The sequence below is a fragment of the Nomascus leucogenys genome, chromosome 8, assembly GCF_006542625.1.
Source record: "Nomascus leucogenys isolate Asia chromosome 8, Asia_NLE_v1, whole genome shotgun sequence".
Taxonomy (NCBI): domain Eukaryota; kingdom Metazoa; phylum Chordata; class Mammalia; order Primates; family Hylobatidae; genus Nomascus; species Nomascus leucogenys.
Window position 1 is genome coordinate 77,232,204 of NC_044388.1, and position 13,305 is coordinate 77,245,508.

General features: G+C 38.4%; 1 protein-coding gene across 2 annotated transcripts in view; it reads right to left on the reverse strand.

Moving 5' to 3' along the window:
* Positions 1–464: 464 nt before the first annotated feature.
* Positions 465–13,305, reverse strand: part of DCAF10 (DDB1 and CUL4 associated factor 10) — a 66,915-nt gene continuing 54,074 nt past the window's right edge. The window contains exons 4-7 of one of the 2 annotated variants that reach the window (XM_030817439.1): positions 13,096–13,298; positions 10,741–10,851; positions 7,934–8,079; positions 465–6,971 (exon numbers count right to left, since the gene is read on the reverse strand). In XM_030817439.1, the coding sequence (XP_030673299.1) occupies positions 6,603–6,971; positions 7,934–8,079; positions 10,741–10,851; positions 13,096–13,298 (829 nt within the window). In that variant the 3' untranslated portion in view covers positions 465–6,602. The remainder of the gene's footprint in view (positions 6,972–7,933; positions 8,080–10,740; positions 10,852–13,095; positions 13,299–13,305) is intronic. The other variant, XM_030817440.1, reaches the window with a different exon arrangement.

A 13,305-nucleotide genomic window follows, 5' to 3' on the forward strand; every position in this document is an offset into this window, starting at 1 on the left:
CTCCTGGGCTCAAGCGATCCTCCTGCCTTGGCTTCCCAAAGTGCTGGGATTACAGGCGTGAGCTACTGCACCCAGCCTACATGGAACCTTTCTAAGTATGGGACACTATGTAGCTGCACATGTACAACTCCTTTAAAGCCAGCCCTGAGTCTAAGTTTCTTTCAACTACAGCTATGGAATACCAAGACAATAGTTATCTTTGTCCCTTGAGTTCCCAGTACTAAACTAGGCATATAATAGGGATTCAAATGTTCGTTGAATGAAAAACTGAGTCTTAACTTGCAGTTTTCCAAGTCAATGAGAAATGTTTGGTTGCTTATGGTCAGAACAAATCTTAACCTGATGAATATAGTCTGTTAATTATAATAATAAATGATGGATTCCTCTATTACTGAATAATGTGCACACTGCATTCTGCTGGCTTCATGAGAGCTTGAGGCCACATATGGTGAAGGTTCATTTGATTCATTCAACAAATATTTATTGAACAACTACTCTGTGTCGAGTCCTGTACCAAGCACTGAGGATACAAGAATAAATAAAACAGTCTCTGCCCTCAAGGAGCTTACAGTCTAGCATAAGAACTTAAAACACCTCAGAACCTACTGAGAAAAGTTTCTGGGTATCTAGTATATTGTCTGTAATACTCCAAATTTCCTAAAAATGTGAATCTAAAATTTGTCAGAAAACACAGTTGGGCAATTGAAGATGCAGTGAAATTTAAAAGAAAACTCAAATATTCACCCTTTAATGTAAAAACCATGAAATCTAAATGAGGGAGAAACTTAAGAAAGCTGAAAATTCTACCTATTTTAAAGACTTTGGACCAGATTTAAACTTTAAAAATTATTTTATTATTTCTGGGTGACATTTTCATTTATAGTGGCATTTATATACACATACATATAGGAGGTGTATGTGAGATATATTCCTTGGGGCTTTTGATAAAACCCATATCTTTATCCCTAGTTCATTTACGACTAAAGAGAGCAGCATAATGGTAACTTTGAGATTTTCCTTTTGATAGTAATTTCCATTATCATTTGAATGGGAGAAATTCTTAGGACATGATTTAGAATCATTTCTAGAATATAAATTTCATATAATCTTATTCTATAATGAGACAAAACTGTGTCTTTGTAACAATATGTGATAATTTAAGCCTATGTTTTAATGGTTACTGACAAAGTTTAATGGCATCCAAAATACTCTTATGTCTATCTGAATTTTTTTCCTGTACTCTTCTTCTTTTTCCTTAAAAGCATGATAGACCCCTCTGCAAATACAGAGCCCTTGTTGTTGCTTTGCTGTACTTTGGTACATTGCTGTTTATTCCTTAATCTAGCAGCATCCTTAGTTTGTAGTATATCTTACTTAGTTGCAACTAAAAAAAATTGCTAGCCTAGGCTTTAACTGGGAGTTTCTATTATCTAGAAGGTTACTGTGAATCTTTCAGAAAAGTGGAAAGCAACCAAAAAAGCTGTCTCAAAGACTATGTCCCCCAGTTTGTCCAGCTCTTACTGTAGACACTCTGAACAGGCACAGTTATGTCATGTCCAAAGCTCATAACAGCACATTAGAAGAAAGTGGGGAGCCTGTTAGAAGCAGGCGTATTGATATTGTGGGAGAAGGCATAGCAAATTACTTAGCAGATATTTAAAAAAATTTTAAATCCAACAGCAGTCTGAGGCAAATAATTCTGTATACCTCAGGGCCGAGAGAATCACTTTATAACATATTTGTTATAGCCCTTTACATTTTATGAAGTGTTTTACATACATCAGAGCTGGATACTTATAATAATACATTATGAATATAACTTTAACTTTTCATCATGAAAATGTGAATTATACTGAGCATGATGTTTAAGAAGAAGGCAGGAAGGTATACTAACATACCTGATATACTCACATCAAAAATAATTACAAGTTTCAAATGTTGGCACTTAAGAGATACACATTAGCTATCCAAAAATTCATATGTACGGTTTCCTTCAAGACCAACAGGGGGTATCACTGAGTGAATTTTCACAGCACTCAGTGACTGCTGGTCATTAAATGGGGATGATTGTCATCAGTATAAGTATCACACTATTTGTCCTGCTAAATGCAAGTTAAAAGATACTTATGGATGCCAGTACCACATATTCTGACAAGGGAAACACTAGGCTTTTAAAAGATTCTCAGAGTGTTTTCCCTATATTGCACTTTCTAGATAACACAATTTTAACAATGATATAATGTGATCTTGGTTCTAGACACAGGAGTGGGGAACACACGAATTTACCTTTTTCTTGTTTCTTTTCTTAAAATTTTTAGTATAGTCTCAGGGATATAGCAAGGACAAATAACAAAATATACATGTGCTTTGGGCTTCTGAGGAAAAAAGACCACCCACGCACATTTTTAAAAGACTAAAATAGACGTATCTTCTGCTTTAGCCATTTCATTTTCACAGCTGAAAATAAGGAACTACTATATATTTGATGTCCCTAAGTCATTAAACATAGCATTGCCATAAATGCACTGTTCTGCGGAAAACTTTTTAAAACAGGAGAACAATTTGTACTGCATTTACTAACAATTATATTACATTACCAATTATGAATTATGAATAAAAATTACTGAATAAAATTCAGAGTAAAAAACATCAGATTGGATTTTACACTCTTAAGTGAAATGGGGCTTTGAAATGTTAAGATGTAATTTTTTCCAATACTATAGCATTCCTGATGCCCTTTAATTACTTGATTAATATTCCTTGATAACTTTTTGATCATCACCATACCTCAAGGAGGACAAAGGTTCTTTTGAGTTTGCTGGCTGTTAATTTTTAATTCTCATCTGTGTGGCTCTGTTTTTTTCACGAGGCCATTTATCCTTAATTTTTCTTTTCTATTTTATTCTGCTTGAAGTTTTTTAGTTAGGAATGGCCAGAATGTGCGCCCTGAGTTTATGATATTCTCACGGAAATTGTTAATCTTATAAATTTTTTTTACATGATACAAATGGTAAGCTAGCTCTCTAATGAAAAAAAAAAAAAGATTCCAGAAGATACTAAACAAATAACAGGCCAGCTTACTATACTTTAAAGAGCACAATGGTAAAGCAGTAAGCACAGGCTTTGGACAAAAAGACACAAACCTGGGTTTGAATCCCAGTGCTGCCACTCACTGCTAACTATGACTTCAGGCAAGTCATTTAATCTTTCTGACCCACTATTACCTCCAAATTAAATTGGGGCTCATTCCACCTATCCTGCAAGTTTTTGTGAGGGTTAGTAGTGAAGTCTGTATATTATTTGACACATGATAGGTACTCTGTAGTAAAGAATCATTGGCTGAATTTTGAGTTGGGCAACTTGCTGGTCTAGCATCTGACATGGAACTCTTTCCAGAGTTGACACGATTTATGAAACTTCTTTTGAATATCAGTATGACCACAGTACTTGGTAGGTTATGTTTAAATAATAACATAGTTTGGGTGTTTTCACCTCCAAAACTTATTTTATTTTATTTTATTTATTTTATTTTTTTTTGAGGTGGAGTCTCGCTCTGCTGGCCAGGCTAGAGTGCAGTGGTGCGATCTCGGCTCACTGCAACCTCTGCCTCCCAGGTTCATGCGATTCTCCTGCCTCAGCCTCCTGAGTAGCTGGGATTACAGGCACCTGCCACCACGCTTGGCTATGATTTTTGTATTTTTGGTAGAGACAGGGTTTCACCATGTTGGCTAGGCTGTTCTCAAACTCCTGACCTCAAGTGATCCACCCACCTCAGCCTCCCAAAGTGCTGGGATTACAGGCATGAGCCACCATGCCCAGCCTGTTTTTATTTTTTGAGACAGGATCTGGCTGTATCGCCCAGGGTAGAGTGCAATAGTGCAATCTTGGCTCACTGCAGCCTCCGCCTCCCAGGCTCAAACCATCCTCCCACCTCAGCCTCCTGAGTAACTGGGACTACACGTGTGTACCAACATGCCCATCTAATTTTTGTATTTTTGGTAGAGACAGGGTTTTGCCATGTTGCCCAGACTGGTCTGGAACTCCTGGGCTCAAGCGATCCTCCCACCTTGGCCTCCCAAAGTGCTGGGATTACAGACGTGAGCCACCATGTCCAACCCTACTTTCTTTAAAAAATGTGTTTTTTACAAAATATATGGCAAGTATATGTATTTACTGTGCTTTGTGGTAATTTTCTCAATGACAAAACATTTCCAATTTTGTTAACATCCGTGGTAAAATGATCTAATTTCAAAAATTTGTTCTAGAGCCAAGATCCTTATAACCTCTATAAATGTGTGTGAATAGTTAGTTGGCAGTTCCTACAAAGAAATGTCATTTTTATTCATGTATTTTGGGTTGTTTAAACATTTCTGTAAGATTTAAAATACTTTTCTTCTTATGGCTAGAATTCTCAGCATCTACTCCCATGCCTGCCTTTTTAAAATCTATTGGCCAGTTTAAGGGTATTCACAGTAATACAACTTAAAAACAAAGTGTCCATAAGTCATTGTTTCTAACAGACAGCATAACACAGTAGAAATTGCCCTGACCAAGGAATTAGAAGACTGGAATTCAAGTCCCAACTCTGCCGCTAACTTTGCAGGATGACCTTAGGCAAGTCACATCACTTCTCTCATTTGTCAAATAATGCGAATGATTCCATTCTAAGTTATTTTCCACCTCTAAAATTGCTTTCATTTACTATTATTATTTTTTAAATAATGAAAACACTTTCTGGGAATTGTCTTAAGCACCAAATGGGTAGAGAAGAATTTTTTTTTTTTTTTTTTGAGACACAGTCTCGCTCTGTTGCCCAGGCTGGAGTGCAGTGGCACAATCTCGGCTCACTGCACCCTCCGCCTCCTGGGTTCAAGCGATTCTCTTGCCTCAGCCTCCTGGGTAGCTGGGATTACAGGCGTGCACCACCACGCCCGGCTAATTTTTGTATTTTTAGTAGAGATGGGGTTTCACCACGTTGGTCAGGCTGGTCTTGAACTCCTGACCTCGTGATCCAGCCGCCTCGGCCTCCCAAAATGCTGGGATTACAGGCGTGAGCCACCGCGCCTGGCCGGGTAGAGAAGAATTTACTGCTGATTAAGGTTGTGTTTTTCAACCTGCAATCCAGAGACCCTCAGAATAAAGATTACTTGAGGTTCCTATGAAAAATGCAGATTCCTGTCCTCCCCCTGGCTGAATCAGAATCTCATAAGGTGAGGCTCAGGTTTCTGCATTTTTCACAAGCTCTGTAATGGTTACAATGCACCCTAATGTTTGAGAACTAGTGGCCTAAACAGAATGCAATCTAATAAGAGGGCAAGGCTAGTGCATAGCTTAAATTGCTCCAGCCTTTGGTAATCCCTTCTAAACACAGTGCCACCCATGTGGAGGAGACTGCAAGGAAGCTGTTATTCAAAGTAGAACAGTCAGCCTTGTGCTTGAGTCCTGCTTTATGCTTGCATGTTTCATAACAAAACACAAAGGCAAGTCTTCATATCATGACTTAGTCTTGATATCCAAGTCACTGACTACTGTACTTATGATAACAGCTTGAAGAGGACTGCAACTCTCCCCTCACTAATGGTGGCAGAGTTGGCTTGTGACACCTGGCTCAGGGAAGAAAAATGAGTAAATTCCTACCTCTTTACTCTTGATTCCTCTTCCACCCCAATACTGTTAACAAATCATCCTGTGTGATTCAAATAATCTGGCAGATGAAATACAGAAAATCTAAGTCACATTGTTCTTATCACTCTATGGCCAGATATTATACTAATCCAATTTTAAAAATCCTTTTCTGTGCAATAGAAATAACCAAAGCCCATTCTGTCTCCTTTCCTTTCTAATGCTGTTGATAGGAACAAAATATCAAGTAAGGATACATGCTAGAGATGTTAAATTCATACAAGTAAAGTAAATTACAAAGAGAAGTGGTAATTTTTTTTATAGAATTTCACAATAAAATCCCTGTCACCATGAAAATCTTTTTATAATTTTAACAGGAAACTTAAAAGACATTTTGTTGCAAGACTATCTTAACAATTATAAGAATAATGCCATTATCTGTGCTCAATATAGATAAACGTAACAGTAACTTTAAAAGGCCAAGTATACTCATAAGTGAGGATGAAATTTCTTTTTCAACAACCAATATGCCAATATCCAACTTCTAGGTTTTATTCAATTCTAATGTCATGAGTTTCTCCTACCCCAATCAAAACTCCTGCCAAATGTCCACAAAATTGACACCAAAATCAAAAAACACAAAGAGAGGGACAGGGAGAGGGAAAAGAGAAATAGTGAGGAAGGAAGGAAGCTGACAAGAGCTACCATGCAAAATGACCAGAAGAACTGGAGTTCAGTGGCACAGATTAGCAGGAGCAGAGGAATGCTGAAAAAGATGGTGCTGCATAGAGTCTAACTTGGAGATGCCTGTATGATGCTGGATGACCAAGTACTAAGGTCACAAGTGTGTTCATGGACCCATAAGAACCAGGATCTTGACCCAAACTTGTAAGATTTTCTAAAAAGAAAATACTTCATCTAAATTGAAGTAATTCCTAAGTCCAACACCAGAAGAGTTCCTTATTTGATGTAAGTTGTGCCTAAAACTTTGGCTGATACAAAGAAACCCGTCCACTAAGGCACCCTGAGGCAATCTGACAATGTGTTGGAGAGAACTTTGTTGTCAGTACCACATCATTATGAGAGTACAGAGAACGGATCACCCGCAGGGGACTGGCTTCTTTGGGCAAGCAGTCAACAAGTTCACTGCACTGTTTGTCAAATCCCAACAAGCGAATCCCATAGCCATGTGGGGAAGAAATCATTCGCCCATCGGGGCTGAAGCAAAGTTCTTTGATGTAACCCCTGCCTACATTGGCTTCTTCAATGTAATGAGTCAGTCGTAGAGAACAGCGAGGTGAGACAGGTCGCACTGGAGCTCCTTCTTGGAATTCATAGACACAAGTACACTAGGGGGAGAGAAGGGAGACAAACCAAGGTTACAGAACCCAAATAGTGCTACAGATATTCCTTATTTTTAAAAAGCTCAACAGATTGCCAAAGCCACAGAATTGTTACAAGAAATCACTCAGAATAATGCTATCCCCCTCCCAACTAACAAAACTTGTAGGCCCCATCCTTTCTTATCTTCATAAGCTGAGGTTATTCTGTGTTATGATGCTTTAAAGCCTTTTGTTCCCTGAGGCTGCCTGTGACTTCTGTAGTAATACATTCTCTTTTCTAAGGGCAACAACAATGTTGATATTTTAAAAATTCCTGGAGTACATCCAAGCCCTAGAGTATCTTACCTCTTCCCCTACACAATTCAAAGGCTCTTCTCTTCTCTCCTTTCAGTTGTGGCCTCTAGGACCAGTGAGATCCTTGGAAGACTCTTGCTTTCCAGAGTGATGAGAATCATAAAGTCATTTAACACCTTTCCCCCTAGTCATCAGTATAGTCCCTTCCTTTCCCAGAGTTTCCCCTGGTTTTTAAAAAAAGAAAATTATGATACTCAATTGGCTTAGTAAAATCTCACATTTAGCCAGCTTAGCTGAAACATTTCAGACCTATGCTTATTACACAAGGGTTTTTTTTGTTTTGTTTTGTTTTTTGTTTTTTTTTTTTTTTTTTTTTGGGTGAGATGAAAGAGGCAGGATTTAAGAAGCTGGGCAAAATCTGAGCTGATGCTGGCCTTTAAAGTACCTCCCACCTTGCTCAACCCCGGCAGGAGAGGAATAAGAAGAGTTTGGAAGGGATAATGATACCGTGTGAAGCAAGAGAGGACAGAAACAGGAGAGTCGAGAAGCAGGATCTCTAGCAGTATGCCCTTGAGGGCAGAGACTGCAGTCAGTGATTGGCCTAAGGTCTGCACACATGGCAATGGCAATTTGTCCAGTGAGCCCTGTTGAAGGTGGAGTGCTGCTGCCTGTACCTCCTCATCATCACTGTTGCTTGAGCACCGAAGAAGAGTGGCCCAGCCTTTTGGGTGCAGCTGTAAGGATGTGATGCAGTTTCCGTGGTCACTCTCACCAAGAACTTCAGGGGTTACGACTTCAAGACTATTTCGTGGTGAAACTCCTGAGATATAAGAAAATGAGGATGTGGGATTTGTATTATAAAAAAACTAAGGCAGTTCATCAGTGCTTTTTATTTCTGGCAGCCACCTCCCATGCCATCATTCCTTAGTCTGCGCCTTATGCTACCATATGTTAAAGAGTATGGTACTCCTCAATGTATGGTGTGTGAGTTTTGGAGGGGTGAAGGTGTGAGGAAAGGGTATAAATAGAATGAAAGAATCCTAAGTTCCCACAGCAGTAATCATCACTGACCTAAGGCTAAGGCATAGAAGCTGACTAGGCGTTCTTTTATTTGGATCTTACATCTCAGAAAGCTCTTTATTTAAGTAAGAACCAAAGTTATGTGACACGAAAGGACTCTAGAAAGGTAAAAGGTAACAAATCTCCTCTCATTGGACCTGGTGCTTTCTGGTCCAGAGAAGGAAATACTTGGATGCCATGAGGATTGCCTTTAAGCAAATAAAAAGATCAGGACTTATGCCCCCGCAACAACAACACTATAAACAAAAAATAAAATGTTGGAGGTGAGGAAGGACACCTCACAAAAAGGCATGTCAAAACAAGGGATGGGAGACATTGCCAATCATACATCTTCCTGGTGGCTCTACTATGCCTCATCATTTCCTTCTACCTAACTCCCAATGAAAATGACTGCTGGAGTAAGGCACTGTTACTAATGGGAGTATGTTATATCCTTCAGGTGCGTGAAAAACCACTTTCATAGACACTGTAAGGAAGCAACTTAGAAATTCAATAGCAAGAGAAATACTTCAACACTGTGGAAGGAGTTACTTTGAAGGTAATGAGCTCCCTCTGTAAGATCCTTTGTGAATTGCTTGTCAAGTAGATGTGTTACCTTCTTTTTAAAGATTCCCTTTAGATTACTACATCATTAACAGAAACCTGTGAAGCTATAAATTACACTGCTCTAACAAAACTATACTGAAATAACTATTTCACATGTGATTGAACTTTAACAATTTTAGAGAAAAATAAACGCTTATTTTAAGAATTAATTTGGAAAACCTGTAACAAAACCAGACAAGAAATGCATTCTAAGTAGGTGGTTTGCTAACTGTGCTCCTCTGGGGTTCCTCAGGAGCTGGCAAAAGTGGGGAACCACGTGTGAGCTGAGGTGGAGATGGGGTGGGGAAGGCTGGAGGGTCAAGAGCCTCCCTAATTTTTCTTGAACCGGAGCTACTTTGATTGTATTTGTGCTACATCTCTAAGAATCCACAGCAGATTTCATGTCAAAAATAGAGTTCTAATGCTGAAATGCATTTGAAAGCCTCTGCTCTATACAGCTATATCTGCCAAAGGATGGTGTTAACATACTCTGACATCTGAAGATCCAGGATTTCCAACGTTTAGAGCAACTTCACCTATAAGCCCCACCTTCTCCCATGTTTTCCCTCTCTTTTCACCCTCTCATTTTCCCCTTCTTCCCAGCCTCCTCATATATCATCTCTTCCCTCATTCTCAACTCTCTGTGGCATAGAACTGCTGTGTATTTGTGTTTGTGTGTTTACCACTGGTCAATAACAAGCAAGCATGTTTAACTATTTTTCTTAAGTTTCTTTTTCTTGTGGATGGTGTAGTCAATCAATAAAGATTTTTCTCAATGATTATTAGAAACCTTGACTTGTTTCCCATAGCACAAGTAGAAGGAGAACAGGAAGAATCTGCAAAAGATGTTTGTGTTACAAATCAAAGGAAAAATGTTATACTTCTGGGCATAAATCTTTAAATTTAAGAGGAGGAGCCTAGACGTCAATATCCAGAGGCAAGTGGATAGGCCATAGGTTAGGTTAGAAAGAGCTGTTAAACCATTCTACTCACATAAGTAGCCATGCAAGATAACCAGCATCTACCAGGCAAAGCCACCCAGTGAAAACACAAATTGGAAGTTTAAGATTTAGTCTCTGCCCAAAATTACAAGGTAGAGAAATGTCTATCTCCAAAAGTGACCCAAAATGACAAAAAAAAGCCATATCTGGTTCTTAATACTCAGTTCACAAAGAGAAGAATAAACAATAAATGGTATAAGAGCTTAGATGTCAGTTAGTATGAAGAGGAACAGTATGTGGAATTTGTATAGGTAGAAACCATTTCAACTTGGGGGGGCTGTGGTGGAAGGTATAGGGCAGAGCAGCTAGTTCTGCCAGAATGGCTAGGAAAAAACCGGGAAATACAGAGTGGAGCCAGATGGTAGCTCACTTTATCCTACAAACCCTTGGAAGGTGTCAGGCATTGCACAGACAAGGAAATGGCAGAGCAAAAAGTCTGAGGGTAACCAGGTGACTTTCACAATTACCTGAAAATTCATGCCTTATATTTATACAGAGCTTTCACATGCATAATCTCATTTAATTTTCACAACAATCTTGATTGAAATCTGTATTTCTGAACTACTTCCTCTCCAAACTAGACCAAACTAAGTCCAGCTAATAAAGCCAAAGCTCAAGTTCCATTAAGATTTAACTCAAGATATGCAACCCCAGAGACTCTCAGTTAGTTTTTTGAAGATGTAGAGTGAGGGATAAATCACCTCATCTCCATTGCTTTTATTTTTATGGATTAAAACCATAAAACTGGTTTTAATCAATAATCATATTGGCATAATCTGTTGTTACAAGATTATAAAATCCAACTTTTAACCTACCTTCTCTTTGAGAGGCTCGTGACATGTGTTTCTCAGAAGAATTAGAATCACTATGATGACAAGGTGAGCCAGAAACTCTAGGACCAGATGAACTTGATGAGGTGGTCAAATCTTAAAAATATGAAAAATTCTGACAATAAACCTAGCATAACTCTGGTAGTGGCTCTTAACTTTTTAATCATCTACTCAAACCATAGTTTTAAAATTTTTAAAAAATGCTCATATATCATTGGCCTGTAAGACTGAGGAAGGCAAGACAGCTCTTCGAAGTGTTCTAAGATCTAGTCCCTTTCTGAATCTTTTATATCAAAGACTTGACTATGTGAAATAAAAATGAAAAACCAAATAATCATAGGAGCATCTTTGGATCATCATCATTTCTGTACTAAAGTGGAACCCAAAAATGCAATGAAAATGAAAACTAAGCTCTTAAGCCTATTGTTTTATGTTAAAATAGGGTCCAAACAACAGGCCTATTACCAGAAACATGAAGAGATTCTTCTTTAAAGTATACCAAAAACTTCCATTATCATTCTTGAAATTATGTGAATAGTCTTTTTTTTTTTTTTTGAGACAAGGATCTTGCTATGTTGCCCAGGCTGGACTCCTAATTCCTGGGTTCAAGTGATCCTCCTGCCTCAGCCTCAGCCTCCTGAGTAGCTGGGCCTACAGGCATGCACCACTGTGCCAGGTTTATGTGAATACTGTGAAATGTGACACAAAGTTTACATTGAAAAAAAATGAGTATCAGGTAGTAGAGTCTGATACAGTACTCCAAATAGCAATGTCTATTTCATCACCACATTTTGCTAGTGGTCCCAAAGCTATGTTAAGAATTCTTACTAGTCTAATTTCCTATAATGTTATTTAGTATCAGAATTACCGTTAGAAAACTGAAAACCTTGTTGGTTTTTGAGATGAAATAGGCAAACTAGACATTCAAAATCACTATTTCTCACTAAGCTAGAGTGGCTTACCATGTTTAACTTAAAAGGCAAATTTGAATCTCAAAGGATTATACTCGTGTATTAATGAAATTCCTTGTTTGCAAGTAAGTTGGTAAAACTTAAATTTCTACTTTTAGCAATTATACCAGGCACTGCAGTACAATGATGTCTGTACTTTCCCAAAGGAATCTTCAGAAGTGGTCCTGTGTGCATGGAGAAAGATTCCAACCTTTTTTTTTTTTTGGACACAGGGTCTTTCTCTGTTGCCCAGGCTGGAGGGCAGTGGGGCGTAATCATGGCTCACTGCTGCCTCAACCTGCCAGGCTCAAGTGATCCTCCTGCCCCAGCTTCCTGAGTAGATGGGACTACAGATGCATGCTAGCATATCTGGCTAATTTTTGTATTTTTCGTAGAGACAGGGTTTCACCATGTTGCCCAGGCTGGTCACAAACTCCTGGGCTCAAGCGATCCGCCCACCTCAGTCTCCCAAAGTGCTAGGATTACAAGCGTGAGCCACTGTGCCTGGCTAAATTTTTAAGTTACTTGTAGAGATGAGGTCTCCCTATGTTGCCCAGGCTACCCTTGAACTCCTGGGCTCAAGTGATCCTCCCACCTTGGCCTCCCAAAGTGATGGGATTACAGATGTGAGTCCCTACACCTGACCCCAACCATTCAAAGCTGCCTTTTAATAGCAATTTATTAGCATTCTATGTTCCAAATGCTTAAGTCTTTTTTCCCCCTGGATTTTTGTTTATAATGTAAATGATGGGTATGTCCACATACCAATCCCTTCTTTCCCAAAGGTAGATGAAATATAGTCTTTTTTAAATCACATAATGTTGATAAAATATAATATGTAAATTTTTCTGAACCCTAAATTCACTTAAGTCTTAACAAAATCAGCAATGGGAGAAAGAATTTTAGCAAGAGAGTGTTTAGAGAGTAATGAGATAAGATGGCACCAGCTTCCTGTGTCTGGACATCTATAAGTCTAGGACACAGATATACTTAAAACGAAAACTCTATATTGACCATAACTTAATAAAAGCTCTGCTTGATTCCAGAAGGACTTAAGACCTTGTGCCATCACTAATTTTTGAGATAGTGATGATTCAAAATTACTGATGAAAAGATCCTGTGGCTAGCATAAAGCTAAAAGAAAAAACTTCAGGGTCAGCAGTTATTCCTCCTAGTCCATTTGTGATTCAGAGGTACATATGAATGATATGTCAGAGATACATACAAATCATTATACTTGCTTAGATAAAAACCCATCACTGAGCTTTCTAAAGAATGCCTTTTAATTATCTTCCCTTTTCCTGCTATCATTCTTGGAAAAGAAACATATATCATCTCTATGTTTGAGATTCTTGAGAAAAATCTTTTTGACCAAAAAAGAAAAGCTTACCTGAACTTGAAGTAGTTCTTCTTGCTCTTAAAATGGGATAGCTGCCTACTTCTAAAGACTTAGTTAAGTCAAGATCATGCAAAATTAAGAGATATCCAGAGGACGTTGAAATCAACATTTTGGAACAATCTGGTGTTAACCTCATTCGCATGAGAAAACGTGTGTGAAAGAATTTCTTATGTGGACACCCATCTTCTGTATACCTACAGG